This window comes from Pangasianodon hypophthalmus, chromosome 13, assembly GCF_027358585.1.
Source record: "Pangasianodon hypophthalmus isolate fPanHyp1 chromosome 13, fPanHyp1.pri, whole genome shotgun sequence".
Lineage (NCBI taxonomy): Eukaryota > Metazoa > Chordata > Actinopteri > Siluriformes > Pangasiidae > Pangasianodon > Pangasianodon hypophthalmus.
In genome coordinates this window covers 8,846,385-8,868,913 of record NC_069722.1, presented here as the reverse complement: position 1 = coordinate 8,868,913, position 22,529 = coordinate 8,846,385, and the positions used below count along the sequence as shown (strand labels likewise).

The 22,529-nt window shown below is 35.8% G+C and overlaps 1 protein-coding gene across 1 annotated transcript in view; it reads right to left on the bottom strand.

The window, feature by feature from the left end:
* Positions 1–21,901, bottom strand: part of LOC113528198 (transmembrane protease serine 9) — a 30,669-nt gene extending 8,768 nt beyond the window's left edge. The window contains exons 1-13 of the mRNA XM_053239399.1: positions 21,471–21,901; positions 19,648–19,668; positions 15,205–15,367; positions 14,718–14,986; positions 14,348–14,493; positions 13,983–14,248; positions 13,437–13,594; positions 11,040–11,060; positions 5,135–5,297; positions 4,636–4,907; positions 4,175–4,320; positions 3,853–4,083; positions 1,790–1,814 (exon numbers count right to left, since the gene is read on the bottom strand). Coding sequence (XP_053095374.1) covers positions 1,790–1,814; positions 3,853–4,083; positions 4,175–4,320; positions 4,636–4,907; positions 5,135–5,297; positions 11,040–11,060; positions 13,437–13,594; positions 13,983–14,248; positions 14,348–14,493; positions 14,718–14,986; positions 15,205–15,367; positions 19,648–19,668; positions 21,471–21,531 — 1,942 coding nt within the window. The 5' untranslated portion in view covers positions 21,532–21,901. The remainder of the gene's footprint in view (positions 1–1,789; positions 1,815–3,852; positions 4,084–4,174; positions 4,321–4,635; positions 4,908–5,134; positions 5,298–11,039; positions 11,061–13,436; positions 13,595–13,982; positions 14,249–14,347; positions 14,494–14,717; positions 14,987–15,204; positions 15,368–19,647; positions 19,669–21,470) is intronic.
* Between the last annotated feature and the right edge of the window lie 628 nt (positions 21,902–22,529).

Sequence of the window (22,529 nt, the reverse complement as noted above, 5' to 3'; positions counted from 1 at the left end):
CTCTAACAGTCTGCGTATGTCCCGTCAGACTTAACAGGTTATTCTACATTTTTCACTGGTCTATGTAATTTTTTTTCTCTAATTCTCCTGATCTAATCATGCTTATGTAAAGTTATGTAAAAATTTGAATGAGTAGAGCTTCATTCTCTGAGAGGGATAAACTGAATCATGGCTTCTCAAAGTGTCTAGATCTGGATTTCTGTAAAGCTGCAAAGTTAAATACAGCTCAGACTGAAATTTCTTGTGTAGTTCAGTATGATGCACCCATCCACTGAAACAGAAAGATTATCACTGAATTTTTTTCAGGTGAGCTCACTCATACCAATGAACATACAGTATGAGTTTTCATTTCCTAATCGCTTGTGTATATAAACAAAGTTAGGTTTAAGTATGATTTACTTTCATTTTAGCTCTGAGCATAATTGGTTCTTTTTCAACCCACCTAACCTCCAAGAGAAGTTAGAATAACCTAGATACTTTCCAGTGGTTTATAAAGGCAAAATTTTTTTCCCTTGAATGTTGAGTTTTAGTGATGTATTCTTTTGTGTCAAACAAAAAATGTTACTTTGAAGCAGTCTGAGTAATACTGTGTAGTGGAAACCACCGAATATATATAAGGAAAAAACAAACTCAAATTGATTAGGCCTAAAAGCGAACATAATAAACTGTTATTAGATCTAAACTAAATAGGATAAAACAACTAGGTGAACAAAGCTAGTTAAATTAGTGCAAATAGAAGAAAATCTATAGGAAAAAGAAGTGGATAATCAAACATTTGATATAGTTCTTTCTTTCTTTATTTTTTTCTCATTCTTTCATATTGTGATTGTAATTTCTTTTCTTTTCTTTTTTCTTTTTTTGTGCAAAGTGACAACTTACAATTACTCACTTTTTGTCAATATAAGCCGGCAGTTCAAACACATTTGGTGGTCTGTGTGAGTTTCATTACTGCTCCTCGCAACCTAGATACTGGTCCAGCATACCTCAACCTGAGAGTGACAGGAGTGTTACACTAGACACTCTAAAATCACTTAAATAGCATTAAATTAAGCCACTGGCAGCACTACTTCAAATAACACAAATGGAATTACAAACACAAGAAAGTAAATTCATACAAATACTGACACTTATATAACTTAAGGAAAAATAAACCAAACAAAACAATCATAAATACCAACTCACAGGGTTGAGGCTCCCAACAGAAGGAACAATCACCTAGCTTGGTTTTACAAGAGCACACACACACACCACCGTGCACTCAGATCACACAGCCACACTGCAGTAAATCAGAAACAAGTAAATAACCTGACAAATAACTGGATCATAAAATATTAAAATGACCAAATAACTGGTTGCAATAAGCTCCTTCTCACAGAAGCAAGCAACAATGAGCAGTAACAGTGTAGTATTGCAATGATTGAACAGTTGGTCACACATGCAGGTCGCAATAATCGCCAAATACAATAAACTCAAAAATAGATTAACATAAAATAAGGAATTACATCAGATAGATTCAAAGGATGATAATTACACTCAGAGAAACAAAAAGAAAGGAGAACAAAAGAAAAGAAAACAAAAACTCAATCCATTCAAGGAGGGAGACAAAGCTCATACGGAGCACCATGTTAGTTCTCCAAGAGTTTAGAATAAGCAAATACAAACAAACAAAATATTACTAACAATCATACATTGCCCACTCCCCAGTCATAGTTGCATACTAAACCCTTACCGAAAAAGGATATCACCCCAGGTATATCTGTATATAATCCTTTTATAGGCACAGGCTCACCGCATTCATATAAACCGCCAACACACTGGGATACGGGGAAGCACACACGTATCAGCACGTCAGAAAAATGTTACACCCCATGCCAGTGAAACCATTCGCTCAAAACAACAAGCTCAGACGTGACACATCCCAAGCTACAACCAGTTAGTGTTTAAATGGGGAAAACTCCTCGCTGATAGGTGAGCATAACCGTCAATCACTGCTCACCTAGTCCTACTACATTCTGATCAGGATTGTGTCTCCTTGCTTATGTTGCTTGACCTTAGTACAGCTTTTGATACCACTGATCATACTATTCTCCTTGTGTTGTGTTTAGCTGCTTTGTGAAAAATGTCTGGAGTTAAAAGCACTTAATAAATCAGTTTGAATTGAACTGAAATGAACTGGTGAGAGAGGCGGCTTATATGAATGAATACATTCGTATAAATTAGCTCTAGAAATATTTTTGAGTCACATTTCTTTCACTTTTTTAGTTTTAAATGAATTCATTGGTCAGTCTCATTTGTGAATGACGGAAAGTGTGGAAGTATGTCTTGGACTTCTGTACTTTTCTTATTAGTATGTCTAGATCTCTAACAATCTGCGTATGTCCCATCAGACTTGACAGGTTGTTGTACATTTTTCACTGGTCTATGTAATTTTTTTGCTCTCTAATTCTCATGATTTAACCATGCTCATGTAAAGTTAATTTTTTTGCTAAAGCCCCATTCTCTGTTGCTGCTTAGAGAGAGGAATAAACTGAATCATGGCTTCTCAAAGTGTCTAGATCTGGATTTCTGTAAAGCTGCAAAGTTAAATACAGCTCAGACTGAAATTTCTTGTTGTGTAGTTCAGTATGATGCACCCATCCACTGAAACAGAAAGAGTATCACTGAATTTTTTTCAGGTGATCTCACTCATACCAATGAACATACAGTATGTATGTAGTAACTATAGGACAAATTATCAGCTACGTGGTTGAATAAATTCAGAGTTTTCAATTACTAATCTCTTGTGTATGTAAACAAAGTTATGTTTAAGTATGATTTACTTTCATTTTAGCTCTGAGCATAATTGGTTCTTTTTCAACCCACCTAACCTCCAAGAGAAGTTAGAATAGCCTAGATACTTTCCAGTGGGCACACATGCCAAGAACTTCCAACAAACTAACAAAGTCTTCAAGTCACATATGACAATAAATACAATTAATATTTGCAATCAATACCACTGTCATATAGACATCTATACCTAAAACGTTCTCATTTAATTCTTGCCAGGTTGGTATTTGTTCCTGAAATACAAGGCACTCTGGACGTCTAAGTAGTACTCTAAGACACATACAGTTCATATAAAAAGTCTACACTCCCCTGTTAAAATGGCAGGTGTTTGTGAAAAAAAAAAATGAACCCAAGATAAATCTTGTCAGAACTTTTTCTACTCTCAATGTGAAATTACAATGTATAAAAATTAAGTGAAAAACAATCAGAAACATTTTAGGGGAAAATAGTAAAAATAAAACAAATTACAATGACCTAGTTGCATAAGTGTGCACACCCATAAACTAATAGATTGTTGAAGCACCTTTTGATTATATTACACCACTCAATCTTTTTGACTAAGAGTGTATCAGCATGGCACATATTCACTTGGCAATATGGTGTATGGTGTTCTTTTGGTGATTTTTTTATTTTTATTTTTTTTTATGCAACAAACATACCTTTTGGAATTGATCTCTCATCAGATCATAACACATTTTGCTACATAGTTTGGGGTGATTTAGTTTGGATGTTTTTTTGTGAGAAAGGGCTTCTGTCTAGTCACCTTACAGATAAAAGCTAAGTATTGTTCTTTATGTACTGTATGACAGATAAAATAGCTAGAATACAGTAATGTTAGCTCTCTCCTTTCGTTTGTGGATCTTTAAACTAAAGTTTTAGGTTTTAGCTAAAAGCTAAATATGGATCTTCTTCTGGAAGACTTAGATAAAATACTGTGATGTTAGCTTACTCCTTTCATTTGTGCTTGTGTGTATAATTTGACTATCATCACTAGAATATAGAGAGGGAGGGGAGGATGGGGATTACGGAGAAAGAAAGGAACAGATAGAAGAGGCTGGGGGAGTCACGGTTGCTTTTTGATGTAACAAATGCAGGTTGATTGTTGCTGATCTTGCTGTTAATCCAGTCTTGGTACTGAGACACTCTGGTGTACACACCAGGGATCTTAGGTAAAGCGCAGCCACTGCCAAAGCTCACAATCCCAGCCTGAACCCATGTTCCATTGATGTTGACCACCAGTGGACCTCCAGAATCACCCTGCATGGACAACAAGCTGTTAGCTGCATGTCTCATATTCTTAAAACAAGACACTGTACCAAATTAATATGGCAGGTTTTAGATTTCTTACCTGGCATGAGTCTTTTCCTCCCTCAGCTAAGCCAGCACACATCATATTGTCTGTGATAGAACCAGGTCTATATACTTTTGCACAGTCACTGTTACTGACAATCGGCACCTGCACCTCCTGCAGGGTTTTAGGGGACGGCAGATTAACTGTGAAGACCCATGATTAAGTTTTACCAACATGGATTTGCATAATGAACCCTGCTGAAAAATCCAGCTTGGTCTGACCAGCTACTAGCAACAAAAAACACAGGCCAAGATACTCAGACTGGCAGATGCTCTTTGCTGGCTGGTAAGTGTTTTCCAGCTGCCTTGGTCAGAGCAAACTGGATTTTTCAGCAGGGAAGAGTATTCCAAATCAAGGACTGATTAATTTCTTTCCTGATTTTATTTTCAAATTAACTTAATATGTTGAAATACATTAATTATCAAGCAGTCTGCTTTGTGTCAGTATGTGTCACTCACCATTGTAACCGATTTTACCATATCCTGTAACCCAGACATTAGTACCAACAGGAAAAGAACTGTTGCTTGCTGCGAGGCACACTGGCATGACATAATCATTGAACATCACTGAAGAGGAGAGCTGGACTAGTGCAATATCATTGTCATTACTGTTGTCAGAGTTATAGTCTTGGTGGATGATAATCTTGCTAGCACTTGTTTCCTGCATATTAGGGTTAGTCCCCTCCAAATTTCCCATTCCTAGTAAGATTCTGATAGAAGCTGCACCAATGCTGAAAATGAAAGGAAGAGATATTGATACTCTTAATATAGATATTACCATTTAACTTGTCATTCCCAATCCCTTATTTCTGTCTGTTTTATATTTACAATAAACAGTAATAACTTACTACCATTAAAATATGGGATACCTTATGTGTTGCACACTATGAAAATGCAAATACCTACATTATTATTGTGTGGTTATTTTAGACTTTCTCAAGCATAACTCTCAATATACCTTGGGAAACAGTGAGCAGCCGATAAGACCCAGTTCTCATTGATCAGGCTGCCACCACAGAAATGGCTGCCTCCTGACTGAATGCTGACCTGCCAAGGCCAGGACCCGGGAGCAGCATCTTCACCACCCACAATCTTGGTGTTCAGTGGAGGCCGACCACACACTGGTAGAAAAGAGGAAGGTCATAAAAGCACAAAATCCTCATTATAATCGGAATTTTACTATTCTTTAAGAAGAACCGCCATTATTAATTTACACAGTAGACACTGGATTGTAAAGTGCAAGAAACTTTATTTCGATACTATTTTCAGACCCTGATATTAGTGGTCATTACATCTTGTCAAGCTTTTAAACCATTATTTCGGATTACTCCTGATCTTCAAATGTAGCCACACTGTAAAAAAAAAAAAAAAAATGACCCTGTAAATTTACAGTAATTTACTGGCAGCAGCATTGCCTGATAGTTACTGTGATTTTGTGGCTGGTGGTTTGTAAAATAGGGGAAGCACAGGTGTGTGGTATTCAGGTATACACACAGACACACACACACACACACATATATATATATATATATATATATATATATATATATATATATATATATATATATATATATATGTATATATATATGTGTGTGTGTGTGTGTGTGTGTGTGTGTGCGTGTGTGTGTGTGTAGCAGTGTCTGCCAAGCTACACTAATATCAAGCTGCGAAATAGCTAGCTATCTAGGCTGCGAAATAGCTAGCTAAATTTCACTGAGGAAGATAGTGACAGCTAGCAAACCAGACCTATAAATAAGCAAAAAATTTCAGAATTAATGCAAATAATTTAAATAAACATAAAAAATAAACATAGCTTTATACGCAGGCTGCGCTGTCCGCTGAAAACACTTTGCATGAAATGAACAAACTGTGCAATATTGCAGTGATAACTGATTTGATGCATATCATATTATATATTTGATTCATTCATATCATATATCATATCATATCATATAACATTTCAACAAGTGTGATGAATAATATAGACATATTTCTACATTTAATATAGAAAAAATTCATTGCTACATTTTAATGATATTTTAGGGAGCCTGGACTTCCCATGAAGTCTTAAAGCAATCGCCTGTGTTGTACAGTTATATTAGGTTTTTTTCTTGTCAAATATACATCTTAATGTTAAATATGGCAAAAGTACAGTGTGTCCATAGAAGCAAAACAAGAACAATAGCAGGCTATGTGGGTTATCTGTTTAAAATATCAGGATGACTAGCAAACATTAGCTACCTTGCTAAGCTAAAATACCTAGCTTTACTTCCAGTTGAAACTTGTTGCACTGACATCCTTGGTAAAATAATTGAAGCTATGCTTTTTTTACAACTTAGGATGACAAAATTATGGAAAAAATTGGCAAGACAAGATTCCTTCACTGCTTCAGCTGAATGCTTCTGGTTAGTATTTTGTTTTACAGAAAAGTTAAAGATACTGTATGTTTTACAGTATTATTACAATATAGTCACAGCATTGTTACTGTAGTCATACAACAAGGTCCTTTGATACAGTTTAAACTAAACACATTTGAAGTATCACACTTGTGTGAACACAGTATTTTTATATTATTTATTTATTTATTTATTTATTTATTGCTCATATGGCAACAGTGTTATAGGCTTTGTTTTGATATAATCTCAACCCCATCTTATTATTGGCTTATTTACTGCATTATTTTCACCCGTGTCTATTTCGTATTCAATCCTTTGTGCATATACTCTATACCCATCTGTGCTTATTCTTTTCATTCATTACTAAGCCATATTTTTGTGCTGTTTTCCAAGTTTCCAACTTTCTTCTTAGCGTTTTTCTGGTTTTGACTTTTGTCTGTGTCTCTTATGTGGAACACGCATCCTCCTTGTGTAGCCATAGCTTTAGTCAACGACTATGATTTCTGGAACACGTAATTACAGTCGTGGCCAAAAGTTTTGAGAATGACACAAATATTAATTTTCACAAAGTCTGCTGCTTCAGTGTTTTTAGATCTTTTTGTCAGATGTTACTATGGTATACTGAAGTATAATTACAAGCATTTCATAAGTGTCAAAGGCTTTTATTGACAATTACATTAAGTTTATGCAAAGACTCAATATTTGCTGTGTTTTTCAAGACCTCTGCAATTCGCCATGGCATGCTGTCAATCAACTTCTGGGCCACATCCTGACTGATGGCAGCCCATTCTTGCATAATCAATGCTTGGAGTTTGTCAGAATTTGTGGGTTTTTGTTTGTCCACCTGCCTCTTGAGGATTGACCACAAGTTCTCAATGGGATTAAGGTCTGAGGAGTTTCCTGGCCATGGACCCAAAATTTCAATGTTTTGTTCCCCGAGCCACTTAGTTATCACTTTTGCCTTATGGCAAGGTGCTTCATCATGCTGGAAAAGGCATTTTTCGTCACCAAACTGTTCTTGGATGGTTGGGAGAAGTTGCTCTCGGAGGATGTTTTTGTACGATTCTTTATTCATGGCTGTGTTCTTAGGCAAAAATGTGAGTGAGCCCACTCCATGGCTGAGAAGCAACCCCACACATGAGTGGTCTGAGGATGCTTTACTGTTGGCATGACACAGGACTGATGGTAGTGCTCACCTTTTCTTCTCCGGACAAGCTTTCTTCCGGATGCCCCAAACAATCGGAAAGAGGATTCATCAGAGAAAATGACTTTACCCCAGTCCTCAGCAGTCCAATCCCTGTACCATTTGCAGAATATCAGTCTGTCCCTGATAAAGAACTTCCTGGAAAGAAGTGGCTTCTTTGCTGCCCTTCTGACACCAGGCCATCCTCCAAAAGTCTTCGCCTCACTGTCCGTGCAGATGCACTCACACCTGCTTGCTGCCATTCCCGAGCAAGCTCTGCACTGGTGGTGCCCCGATCCCGCAGCTGAATCAACTTTAGAAGATGGTCCTGCCGCTTGCTGGACTTTCTTGGGAGCCCTGAAGCCTTCTTCACAACAATTGATCCTCTCTCCTTGAAGTTCTTGATGATCTGATAAATGGTTGATTTAGGTGCAATCTTACTGGCAGCAATATCCTTGCCTGTGAATCCCTTTTTGTGCAACGTAATGATGACTGCACGTGTTTCCTTGCAGGTAACCATGGTTAACCAAGGAAGAACAATGATTTCAAGCACCACCCTCCTTTTAAAGATTCCAGTCTGTTATTCTAACTCAATCAGCATGACAGAGTGATCTCCTGCCTTGTCCTCGTCAACACTCTCACCTGTGTTAACAAGAGAATCACTGACATGATGTCAGCTGGTTCTTTTGTGGCAGTGGAAATGGTTTTTTTTTTGGGATTAAGTTCATTTTCATGACAAAGAGGGACTTTGCAATTAATTGCAATTCATCTGATCACTCTTCATAACATTCTGGAGTATATGCAAATTGCCATCATAAAAACTGAGGCAGCAGACTTTGTGAAAATTCTCAAAACTTTTGGCCACAACTGTACATACATACACCGAATATACACCTCCTGCATATTACAACAATAAATGTGCCATGTTTGTGCATTAAAATGCTGTACTGTTTTTCAGTTTGTTTAGAGTCTTAATTTGCCCCAGGAATTAAGATCATAACACACATTACATTTGAATTGTGGTTTATGGATTTTACACAACACAGAAAAATGGCCAGTTTGAATTTCCAGTACTAGCTACTCTAAGCACATACTGTAAGTTTCATATGTGATTATATGAGTAATATGTAATCACATGTGGAACATTTGTGATGGTGCATTTCATCATGTTATTCTCTGAAACTGTACAATTGAATTCAAGTAACAATGTGTGAATAATTTGTGACAAAAGGAATAATGTGATAAGTCACATGATAAATAAACCTCCATGTGAAAAATTAACATGTGAAAATAAACGAATTGTGAAAAAATCATATATGAAAAATAAATGAATAATGTGCTAATTAATAATAAACTTATCAAGATGCCAATTTAATAACTGTGTAGATAATAATATAACCATAACTGATCAGCAATTAGAATGTTTTAGTCCCCTTCGAGAGACTGAACTAATTTCACTAAGTTCCTCATCAAAATCATCAACAGATAATTCCAGAAGCAATGAAACCTCTTATAAAATAATCAGTTCTTCCCTTAGCTTTGGCTATGTATCTAAATCTTTTAAACTAGCAGTTATCAAACCCCTGATTAAAAAACCTGACCTCCAGAATGCAGCAGCCAGAGTTCTTACTAGAACCAGAAGATATGACCACATCACCCCTATCTTATCCACCCTGCATTGGCTCCCAATCAAATTTTGCACTGATTATAAAATATTACTATTGACCTATAAAGCACTGAAAGGTCTCGCACCGCAGTACCTGAGCAAACTTTTGGTCTTTTATGATCCACCACGCCTACCTTGATCAAAAGGTGCAGGCTACTTGTTGGTACCTCGAATAGTGAAGGCTACAGCAGGGGACAGAGCTTTCTCTTACAAAGACCCACAGTTATAGAACAGCCTTACAATTAATGTTCGGGACTCAGACAGTCTCATTGTTTACTTCTAGGCTGAAAACATATTTGTTTAGTCAAGCCTTTTGTGAATAGTTTTTTCTTAGGTAGAGCATCAGATCTGGAGGGTTCATGGGCATAGAGTGTTGTGGTAAACTGGGATGTTTGGATGCTGTCGGCCCATACCTAACAATCTCTCTCTCTCTCTCCCTCTCTCTGTCTCTCTGTCGAGCTACACATGCTACTCCTGAGATGCCAGTGATCCTGACCCCTTCTGCTCTCTGAACCTGCCTGATCCATCCTGATGCCCTACTTCTGGTAGGATTTCTCATCACTTGGAAACCACACACTGCTGCTGAGGATGTCCCCACATGGACAGCCTAAAGTTACATGAGATTACATGAGAGTGGCTTTGGACTTCAATTGATATGAACAGGTTTGCTATGACGGCTTAGGACTATAATTGCTATGATAGCTTTTGGACTGCAATTCCGACAAACAGTTTTGCATTCAAGTCTCCATCAGTGAAGAGTTGATAAGTTCAACAAAATAGACTTCATGTGAAAACTATAATGAATTTATATGAATTTCACGGTTAAACAATTGCACTTTTTGACCATATAGTATACAGTTATAGAAGGGAATTATTTATAATCGCACTATCCGGTGTCACCCAGATGAGGATGGATTGCCTTTTGAGACTGGTTCCTCTGAAGGGTTCTTCCTCATTCATCAATTTAAATTATATATCCTGAATTTATATATTTCTATAAAGCTGCTTGGTGACAATGTCCATTGTTAAGTGCTATACAAAGAAAATTTAATTGAATTGAAAATCTGGCAAAAGAGGGTTTTGCTATCACTGAATGCTTGCTGAGAGTTGAAATCATTTTTCAGCCCTCCTCTGGTCCTCTTCTCTACCAGAGAGAAAGTGAGGGAAAGCAAGTCAGGTGAGTAGATGAGTGAGGTGAAAAGATCAAAATCATATATTTTATAATCTGTCTTGTAAATGATTCACAGTTTTGAATCAGTGTTTGTTTTGTGCTGTAAACATTACAGGTATGCATTGTTCATTTAACTTACTTGAGAGTTAAACAGAGAACACAGAGTTAAACAGAGTTAAAACACTAAGACTGGCAATATATATAAAATTGTGAAAGTTTTAATCTGACCATGTACGAATTTGTTGTGTATGTATCAGCATTGTACAGTAAACACTGACTCTTTCACTTGGATAATTAACTTTAAGCTTAATACTTAGTTGATGTTTGGGTTCATTTGGACACCACGTTATTGCAAACTTGTTACTTCACAAACTGGTAAATCTTGTAATGTAACCTCTGTTTTAAAAATAAAACACAGTTGTCATGTTGTTTGAATCAAGAACTTACCAGGCAGCTGGGCATGTGAGCCTAATGGAAAAGGAAGAGAGAAGCACAATGCTCAATGCTATATCAACAACGTCAGAGAGTTTCTCCAGTGTATTCTTAGCTTTTGGATTCTAAATACAGCATAAGCCAACATGCACAATATAATTAAAATAAAATCCAGAGAAACCTGTATTAGCAAGATTCTCTTAAGACTGAGGATGTTATGTTAACAGCTATAAAGAGAAAGGCAATACCTTCATTCTGTTCTTAGTGCTTCCAAAGTACTTTACATAAATAATTTGATCTGCCACCTTGTTTTGGCAGATTAAAGCCAGGTTAAAGGGTCATAAGTCACTACTGGTAGAAATGACAATTTTCGTCATATCAAGGTTTTTTTATTATTAACATGGCTCTGCACCTACATGGTACAGGCATTATGTTTTCAGTGTTTCTGTCTGAGATTCTCATTAGAAAGACATCTCAAGAATGGGGTTCTGAATGTTTGAAGGATCACTGTAACCAGCAGATGAAGGGTCAAGATCACAGCAAGATCAAATGTCTGAAATGTCTGAAAGTTTCAAGATTACAATTAACCAAATATATGACAATTAAAACTATTTCTAGACATTGTTTTACTCATTTCAAGATTGAAATATCCTTCTTCTATTAGCAAGTAATGTTGCTAATTTTAAGCGTTTAGAAGCATCATCATCTGTCAATATCTACTGATGTTTTCACTTGCTAAGATGACACTTTTTGCAGTGTATTTGTATCTCTAGATGACCTGCATTCATGACATTTTACAGGTTCATTCTGATCCCTAATTAAAAGGATATTACAGAGGAATATTGATTATTCTTGGATTTATATTAGATATATTTTATGAAAAATGGCATCAAAAAGTATGTGGTATTTTATTGAATAAACAATAAAAAGTGATTTCCAACTAACTGCTCTGTAAAGTATCTATTGTGTGAGTGTTAGATTTAGATAAATATTTTAATTCTAACAACATCAAAAGACTAGATTTTTTTTATTAAGTATGCAAAATTATTAGTGTATAATTAGATAAAGCCTCATTTGTATAAATAAAGGTACATTTTTAGAAAAGTTCCAATACAAAAAATACTTGTAAGAATCTCAGCAACGAAGTAGCAATTGTGATATTTATTCTTTTAAAAATTTCCCTACTCATCTGTAGGTTCTTGCCTTAATTGTAATATATTAATCATGTGACAGATTTAATGGAATATTCATCAGAACCAGCACTTCCTTTACACATACCTGTAGCGTTAAGGAGTAGAGCACATACAACACACACAACTTTCCACAAATTAATCTCCATGATCGTGTGTCTCTTCTGGTTTCAGGTAGTTTTCTGTCTCCTGATGTCCTGTGTCTCTAAATGTACTAGACTTCCATTTATATTCCAAGCACATGTAGACTGTGACCTCCCCTACCTGTGTCATCTGTTACACGCCCTGATGAGAGATTTCTTCCCGTACTGATCTAGAATTACTTGCCCTACCCACGTCTTTAACTTATAATTACTAGGTGAAGGCAAAACTGACTTGATACCCCCATTAAAAACAATGTACCAAACAAACAATCAAACATATATCTTTCAAGACAGGGAGTGCTTCCTTAGGTGTCTGAATTTGTGTTTAGCTGCTTTGTGAAAACGTCTGGAGTTAAAAGCACTTAATAAATCAATTTGAATTGAACTGAAATAAACTGGTGAGAGAAGCAGCTTGTATAAATGAATATATTTGTATAAATTAGCTCTAGAAATATTCTTGAGTCACATTTCTTTCACTTTTTTAGTTTTAACTGTATTGACACAAGGCAGGTTGGGTCCATGGATCCATAATTCTGACGCCTACCATCTGTGTACCTCACCAGAAATCGAGATCCATAAGAGCAGGCTATGTTTTTCCAGTCTTGAACTGTCCAGTTTTGGTGAGCGTGTGCCCATTAAAAAATCCCAGGATATCAGCAGTTGCAGAAATATTCAAACCAACCCATCCGGCACCAACAATTATGCCACAGTCAAGGTCACTGAGATCACATTTTTTCCACATTCTGATGGCTGATGTGAACACTACTATATATATACTGTATATACTGTGTGCCCATTATATTCTTTACAGATTTTACAAAACATTCAGCACAATATATAAAATATTAACTGTTAGTGCAGGAGATGTTACATGGATTAATTTTTCAGTTTCATGTTAAAAAATTATGGATAATTTATATTTTATTTTGAGTAAAGTACAGATGAAAGAGGAATCAGTTATAATTATACATTACCACACACACACACACACACAATATATATATATATATATATATATATATATATATATATATATATATATATATATATAGTCATACAAGTGACAAATTAGACAGCACCCTCCACCACAATGATTAACACTCTAACAGAGGAAAGAATGATCTTCTTCCATCCAGTACAGTCCAGTAACTTGTAGTATCTTTGCCAAGGTGCATTGAAGTTGCTCTCATGGCTCTTGGCGGCCCAATAATTTACTAAGACACTTTTTGTTGTCTTACTTTTAATTTGTCACAAAGACTTTCAGGTACATATAGTCTTGCAACATGGACAGGGGGTACAAGAGAACAGACTGGAGCAACATTCTGCAGATAGCCAACTCGGCTTTCTCTCTATAGACTATACCAAAAAAAAGGTACTCGAGGTAAGTACATAAGGTAAGTAAAAGCTACAGATAAAAGCTAAGTATTCTTCTTTATGTACTGTATGACAGATAAAATAGCTAGAATACAGTAATGTTAGCTCTCTCCTTTTGTTTGTGGATCTTTAAACTAAAGTTTTAGGTTTTAGCTAAATGCTAAGTATGGATTTTCTGCAAGACATAGATAAAATACTGTGATGTTAGCTTACTCCTTTCATTTGTGCTTGTGTGTATAATCTATCATCACTAGAATATAGAGAGGGAGGGGAGGATGGGGATTACGGAGAAAGAAAGGAACAGATAGAAGAGGCTGGGGGAGTCACGATTGCTTTTTGATGTAACAAATGCAGGTTGATTGTTGCTGATCTTGCTGTTAATCCAGTCTTGGTACTGAGACACTCTGGTGTACACACCAGGAATCTTAGGTAAAGCGCAGCCATTGCCAAAGCTCACAATCCCAGCCTGAACCCATGTTCCATTGATGTTGACCACCAGTGGACCTCCAGAATCACCCTGCATGGACAACAAGCTATTAGCTGCATGTCTCATATTCTTAAAACAAGACACTGTACCAAATTAATATGGCAGGTATTAATATGATAGATTTCTTACCTGGCATGAGTCTTTTCCTCCTTGAGTTAAGCCAGCACACATCATATTGTCTGTGATAGAACCAGATCCATATGCTTTTGCACAGTCACTGTTACTGACAATCGGCACCTGCACCTCCTGCAGGGTTTTAGGGGACGGCAGATTAACTGTGAAGACCCATGATTAAGTTTTACCAACATGGATTTGCATAATGAACCCTGCTGAAAAATCTACCTTGGTCTGACCAGCTACTAGCAACAAAAAACACAGGCCAAGACAATCAGACTATATTCCAAAGCAAGGAATGGTTCATTTCTTTACAGATTATTTTTTCAAATCAACTAGTTACATTGAATTAAACATGTAATCCACTGCGTGTGGCAATATTTACCGCTGGATGCAATTTTACCCCATCCTGTGACCCAGACATTAGTACCACCAGGAAAAGAACTGTTGCTTGCTGCGAGGCACACTGGCATGACATAATTGGTGAAATTAACTGAAGAGGAGAGCTGGACTAGTGCAATATCATTGTCATTGGTCTCAGAGTTATACTCTTGGTGATTAATAATGCTACTAGTGCCTGTTTTCTGCATATTAGGGTTAGTCCCCTCCAGACTTTCCATTCCTAGATAGATTGTGATTTCAGGTGCAGTAATGCTGAAAATGAAAGGAAGAGATATTGAGACTGATATTACAATGTCATTTGTCACTCCCCATCCCTTATTTCCTTATGTTTTATACTTACAATAAACAGTAATAACCTGCTTACACTAAACAGTGGAATACCTTATGTGTTGTGCACTATGAAAATGCAAATACATACATTATTATTGTGTGGTTATTTTAGACTTTCTCAAGCATAACTCTCAATATACCTTGGGAAACAGTGAGCAGCCGATAAGACCCAGTTCTCATTGATCAGGCTGCCACCACAGAAATGGCTGCCTCCTGACTGAATGCTGACCTGCCAAGGCCAGGACCCAGGAGCAGCATCTTCACCACCCACAATCTTGGTGTTCAGTGGAGGCCGACCACACACTGGTAGAAAAGAGGAAGGTCATAAAAGCACAAAATCCTCATTCTAACTGGAATTTTACTATTCTTTAAGAAGAACAGCCATTATTACTTTACACAGTAGACACTGGATTGTAAAGTGCAAGAAATTTTATTTTGATGATACTATTTTCAGACACGGATATTAGTTGTCATTACATTTTGTAAAGCTTTTAAACAAAGAGAGCCTGGACTTCCCATGAAATCTTAAAGCAATCGCCTGTGTTGTACAGTTATATTAGGTTTTTTTCTTGTCAAATATACATCTTAACACTAAATTTGTCAAAAGTACGGTGTGTCCATAGAAGCAAAACAAGAACAAAAGCAAGCTATGTGGGTTATCTGTTTAAAATATCAGGCTGACTAGCAAACATTAGCTACCTAGCTAGGCTAAAATACCTAGCTTTACTTCCAGTTGAAACTTGTTGCACTGACCTGCTTGGTAAAATAATTGAAGCTATGCTTTTTTACAACTTAGGATGACAAAATTATGGAAAAAATTGGCAAGACAAGATTCCTTCACTGTTTCAGCTGAATACTTCTGGTTAGTATTTTGTTTTACAGAAAAGTTAAAGATACTGTATATTTTACAGTATTATTACAATATAGTCACCACATTGTTACTGCATTCATACAATAAGTTCCTTTGATACAATTAAATCTAAAACATTTGAAGTATCACACTTGTGTGAACACAGTTTTTATTTATTTATTTATTTGCTCATATGGCAACAGCGTTATAGGCTTTGTTTTGATATAACCTCGACCCCATCTTATTATTGGCTTATTTTATTGGCATATTTACTGCATTATTTTCACCCGTGTCTATTTTGTATTCAATCCTTTGTGCATATACTCTATACCCATCTGTGCTTATTCTTTTCATTTATTACTAAGCCATATTATTGTCTTGTTTTCCAAGTTTCCAACTTTCTACTTAGTGTTTTTCTGGTTTTGACTTTTGTCTGTGTCTCTTATGTGGAACACGTTTCCTCTTTGTGTAACCATAGCTTTAGTCAACGACTATGATTTCTGGAACACATAAATACATACATACATAGCCGAATATACACTTCACATACTGTAAGTTTCACATGTGATTATATGAGTAGTATGTAATCACATGTGGAAAACTTGTGATGGTGCATTTCAAATTCAGTGAATTTAAGGAAAAACAAGTAACATTGTGTGATAAATAAATGACATGATAAATAAACCCACATGTGAAAAATTAACTTAATTAATGTGAAAATAAATTAATTGTGAAAAAAAAAATCAGAAAGCAAAAATAAATGAATTATGAGAAAATCATATATGAAAAATAAAGTAATAATGTTCTAATTAATAATAAACTTATCAATTTGCCAATTTGATAACTAACTGTGTAGATAATAATATGACCATAACAGATCAGCAATTAGAATGTTTTACTCCCCTTCGAGAGACTGAACTAATTTCATTAATTTCCTCATCAAAATCATCAACAGATAATTCCAGAAGCAATCAAAACTCTTCTAAAAATAATCAGTTCTTCCCTTAGCTTTGGCTATGTACCTAAATCTTTTAAACTAGCAGTTATCAAACCCCTGATTAAAAAACCTGACCTCGACCCCTGTCAGTTGTCCAACTATAGACCTATATCAAACCTCCCCTTTATCTCCAAGATCCTAGAAAAGTTTGTAGCAGAGCAGTTATGCTCATAACTGCATAGGAATAACATTCAAATGTATCACTCAGGATTTAGGCCTCGTCATAGCACCAAGCCAGCATTGGTTAAAGTGGTAAATGACCTACTACTGGCTTCTGATCAGGGTTGTGTCTCCTTGCTTGTGTTGCTTGACCTTAGTGCAGCTTTTGATACCATTGGTCATACTATTGGGCCCTCTCCTGGCTCAGGTCTTATTTGACTGATCGTCATCAGTTTGTAGATGTAAATGGTGACTTCTCTATGCATACTAAGGTAAAGTTTGGTGTTCAGCAAGGTTCTGTTTATATGTGCTACTTCTGGGTAAAATTAAACATGGTATTAGCTTCCAGTGTTATGCTGATGACACACAGTTGTGTATTTCAGCAAAGCCAGATGAGAGACACCAGCTTAACAAAGTTGAGGAATGTGTAAAGAACATTAAACACTGGATGCTTATTAACTTCCTTCTACTTAATTCTGACAAGACAGACGTACTTGTACTAGGACCACATGCAGCTAGAAATAACCTTTTTGATTACACAGTATCTCTGGATGGCATTTCTCTTTCTTCATGTGTAGCAGTAAAAGACCTTGGCGTGATTATTGACTCCAGTCTTTCATTTGAAGCTCATGTAGATAATATTACTAGGATAGCCTTCTTTCATCTCAGAAATATTGCTAAGATAAGAAATATAATGTCACTACACGATGCGGAAAAATTTGTTCATGCTTTTGTTACCTCTAGGTTGGATTATTGTAACACCTTACTGTCTGGCTGTTCCAGTAGGTGCATAAACAACCTCCAGTTAGTCCAGAATGCAGTGGCCAGAGTTCTTACTAGAACCAGAAGATATGACCACATCACCCCTATCTTATCCACCCTACATTGGTTCTCAATCAAATTTTGCATTGATTATAAAATATTCCTATTGACCTATAAAGCACTGAAAGGTCTCGCACCACAGTACCTGAGCAAACTTTTGGTCTTTTATGATCCACCACGCCTACCTTGATCAAAAGGTGCAGGCTACTTGTTGGTACCTCGAATAGTGAAGGCTACAGCAGGGGACAGAGCTTTCTCTTACAAAGACCCACAGTTATAGAACAGCCTTCCAATTAGTGTTCGGAACTCAGACAGTCTCAGTGTTTAATTCTAGGCTGAAAACATATTTGTTTAGTCAAGCCTTTTGTGAATAGTTTTTTATTAGGTAGAGCATCAGATCTGGAGGGTTCATGGGCATAGAGTGTAGTGGTGAACTGGGATGTTTGGATGCTGTCGTCCCACCATTCCCACGCATTCACTCAGGTTTGTTGACAGTGGAGTGGCTGGCTGCTTTATGTCCCAGGGCGCCCTCAAGTCTGTGTTACCTTCTGGCTCTCCCTTTTAGTTATGGTGTCATAGCTAGTCTTGCCGGAGTCCCTGCTTGCACTCTGCACACAATGTATATATTCTTTAACCATTATGTGACAATTAGCATATCTATCAATCTCTCTCTCTCTCTCTCTCTCTCTCTCTCTCTCCCTCTCTGTGTCTCTGTCGAGCTACACATGCTACTCCTGAGATGCCAGTGATCCTGATCCATCCTGATGCCATACTTCTGGTAAGATTTCTCATTACTTGGAAAACACACACTGCTGCTGAGGATGTCCCCACATGGACAGCCTAAAGTTACATGAGATTACTGTGGATGGTACCATTTAGATACCATGAAGATGGCTATGGACTTCAATTGATATGAACAGGTTTGCTATGATGGCTTAGGACCATAATTGCTATGATAACTTTTGGACTGCAATTCCCACAAAGAGTTTTGCATTCAAGTCTCCTTCAATGAATAGTTGATAAGTTCAACAAAATAGACTTCATGTGAAAACTATAATGAACTTTCGTGGTTAAACAACTGCACTTTTTGACCATATAGTATACAGTTATAGAAGGGAATTATTTATAATCGCACTGTCACCCAGATGAGGATGGATTGCCTTTTGAGACTGGTTCCTCTCAAGGATTCTTCCTCATTCATCAATTAAAATTGTATATCCTGAATTTATATATTTCTATAAAGCTGCTTTGTGACAATGTCCATTGTTAAGTGCTATACAAATAAAATTGAATTGAAAATCTGGCAAAAGAGGGTTTTGCTATCACTGAATGCTTGCTGAGAGTTGAAATCATTTTTCAGCCCTCCTCTGGTCCTCTTCTCTACCAGAGAGAAAGTGAGGGAAAGCAAGTAAGGTGAGTTAAAGAATAGATCAAAATCATGCATTTCACAGAATATTTTGATATTTGTTTTTTTTAATCAGATATTCAGCTAGCAAGCATATGATCTTCAGAGTGATTATTAACTGTAAATGTTTTGACCATGTACAAATTTGTTGTGTATGTATCAGCGCTGTACAGTAAACACTGACTCTTTCACTGGGATAATTAACTTGATTAATGCTGAGTTGATGTTTGGGTTCATTTGGACACCACGTTATTGCAAACTTGTTAGTTCACAAACTGGTAAATCTTGCAATGTAACCTCTGTTTTAAAAATAAAACACAGTTGTCATGTTGTTTGAATCAAGAACTTACCAGCCAGCTGGGCGTGTGAGCCTAATGGAAAAGGAAGAGAGAAGCACAATGCTCAATGCTATATCAACAACGTCAGAGAGTTTCTCCAGTGTATTCTTAGCTTTTGGATTCTAAATACAGCATAAGCCAACATGCACAATATAATTAAAATAAGTTCAGAGAACCCTGTATTAGCAAGATTCTCTTAAGACTGAGGATGTTATTGCTTCAGCCAAGACAACGAAATGTCTGACAACAAATTTGAACATGCATTTTCATAATACTAATACAACAAAAAAAGACTTTAGTAATAGTTAATGGTGGTAAATGAACCAGCATCATTAATGTGTAAAGAATATAGTGCAATGTCACTGACATAATGAGAAAAGTATAATCAATTTAAAACACATTTTCAATGTTATTTTTACAGTTTATCATTTGCTACATTTCCTAAAGTCTTCGTCAATGAGTAAAACAAATAATTATTTTATTTTATTATTATTATTATTATTATTATTATTAAAATAATTATTTTAATTACTGTTCCATTTAAATTATATAACCAACTACTTGCATTTTGGGTTATATATGTAAAAAAAATTAGTTATACAAAGAGGATAAGAGACAATATGCAGGCATACAGAGAATAAAAACTATAAAGAGAAAGGCAATACCTTCATTCTGTTCTTAGTGCTTCCAAAGTACTTTACATAAATAATAAGGTTTCCACCTTGTTTTGGCAGATTAAAGCCAGATTAAAGGGTCATAAGTCACTACTGGTAGAAATGACAATTTTCGTCATATCAAGGTTTTTTTATTATTAACATGGCTCTGCACCTACATGGTACAGGCATTATGTTTTCAGTGTTTCTGTCTGAGATTCTCATTAGAAAGACATCTCAAGAATGGGGTTCTGAATGTTTGAAGGATCACTGTAACCAGCAGATGAAGGGTCAAGATCACAGCAAGATCAAATGTCTGAAATGTCTGAAAGTTTCAAGATTACAATTAACCAAATATATGACAATTAAAACTATTTCTAGACATTGTTGTTACTCATTTCAAGATTGAAATATCCTTGTTCTATTAGCAAGTAATGTTGCTAATTTTAAGCATTTAGAAGCATCATCATCTGTCAATATCTACTGACGTTTTCACTTGCTAAGATGACATTTTTTGCAGTGTAGGCATACAAATTATTCGATGGAATAGGGTTAGGTTTAGGACTGAAACTTTCAGGAGGGTTAACTAAAGTGGAAAGAGATTAAACTATTTTATATTTTTTAAACCATCTTCCTCAAAATCATTTTTTTCTCTTTTCAGAATTCAAAATCTGTATCTCTAGATGATCTGCATTCATGACATTTTACAAGTTCACTCTTAAATTCTAATTAAAAGGATATTACAGAGGAATATTGATTATTCTTGGATTTATATTAGTTATATTTCATGAAAAATGGCATCAAAAAGTATGTGGTATTTTCTTGATTAAACAATAAAAAGTGATTTCCAACTAACTGCTCTGTAAAGTATCTATCATTTGAGTGTTAGATTTATATAAATATTTTAATTCTAACAACATAGATTTTTGGTTTAATTAAGTATGCAAAGTTATTAGAGTATAATTAGATAAAGCCTCATTTGTATAAGTAAATGAACATTTCTGAAAAAGTTCCAATACAAAAAATACTTGTAAGAATCTCAGCAACAAACTAGCAATTGTGATATTTATTCTTTTAAAATTTCCCTATTCACCTGTAGGTTCTTGCCTTAATTGTAATATATTAATCATATGACAGATTTAATGGAATATTCATCAGAACCAGCACTTCCTTTACACATACCTGTAGCGTTAAGGAGTAGAGCACATACAACACACACAACTTTCCACAAATTAATCTCCATGATCGTGTGTCTCTTCTGGTTTCAGGTAGTTTTCTGTCTCCTGATGTCCTGTGTCTCTAAATGTACTAGACTTCCATTTATATTCCAAGCACATGTAGACTGTGACCTCCCCTACCTGTGTCATCTGTTACACGCCCTGATGAGAGATTTCTTCCCGTACTGATCTAGAACTAGTTCCCCTACCCACGTCTTTAACTTATAATGACTAGGTGAAGGCAAAACTGATTTGATACCCCCATTAAAAACAATGTACCAAACAAACAATCAAACATATATCTTTCAAGACAGGGAGTGCTTCCTTAGGTGTCTGAATTTGTGTTTAGCTTCTTTGTGAAAACGTCTGGAGTTAAAAGCACTTAATAAATCAATTTGAATTGAACTGAAATGAACTGGGGAGAGAGGCGGCTTATATGAATGAATACATTCGTATAAATTAGCTCTAGAAATATTTTTGAGTCACATTGCTTTCACTTTTTTAGTTTTAAATGAATTCATTGGTCAGTCTCATTTGTGAATGACAGACAGTGTGGAAGTATGTCTTGGACTTCTGTACTTTTCTTATTAGTATGTCTAGATCTCTAACAATCTGCGTATGTCCCATCAGACTTGACAGGTTGTTGTACATTTTTCACTGGTCTATGTAATTTTTTTGCTCTCTAATTCTCATGATTTAACCATGCTCATGTAAAGTTAATTTTTTTGCTAAAGCCCCATTTTCTATTGCTGCTTAGAGAGAGAGAGGGTTAAATACAGCTCAGACTGAAATTTCTTGTTGTGTAGTTCAGTATGACGCACCCATCCACTGATACAGAAAGAGTATCACTGAATTTTTTTTAAGTGAGCTCACTCGTACCAATGAACATACAGTATGATAACTATAGGACAAATTATCAGCTACGTGGTTGAATAAATTCAGAGTTTTCAATTACTAATCTCTTGTGTATGTAAACAAAGTTAAGTTTAAGTATGATTTACTTTCATTTTAGCTCTGAGCATAA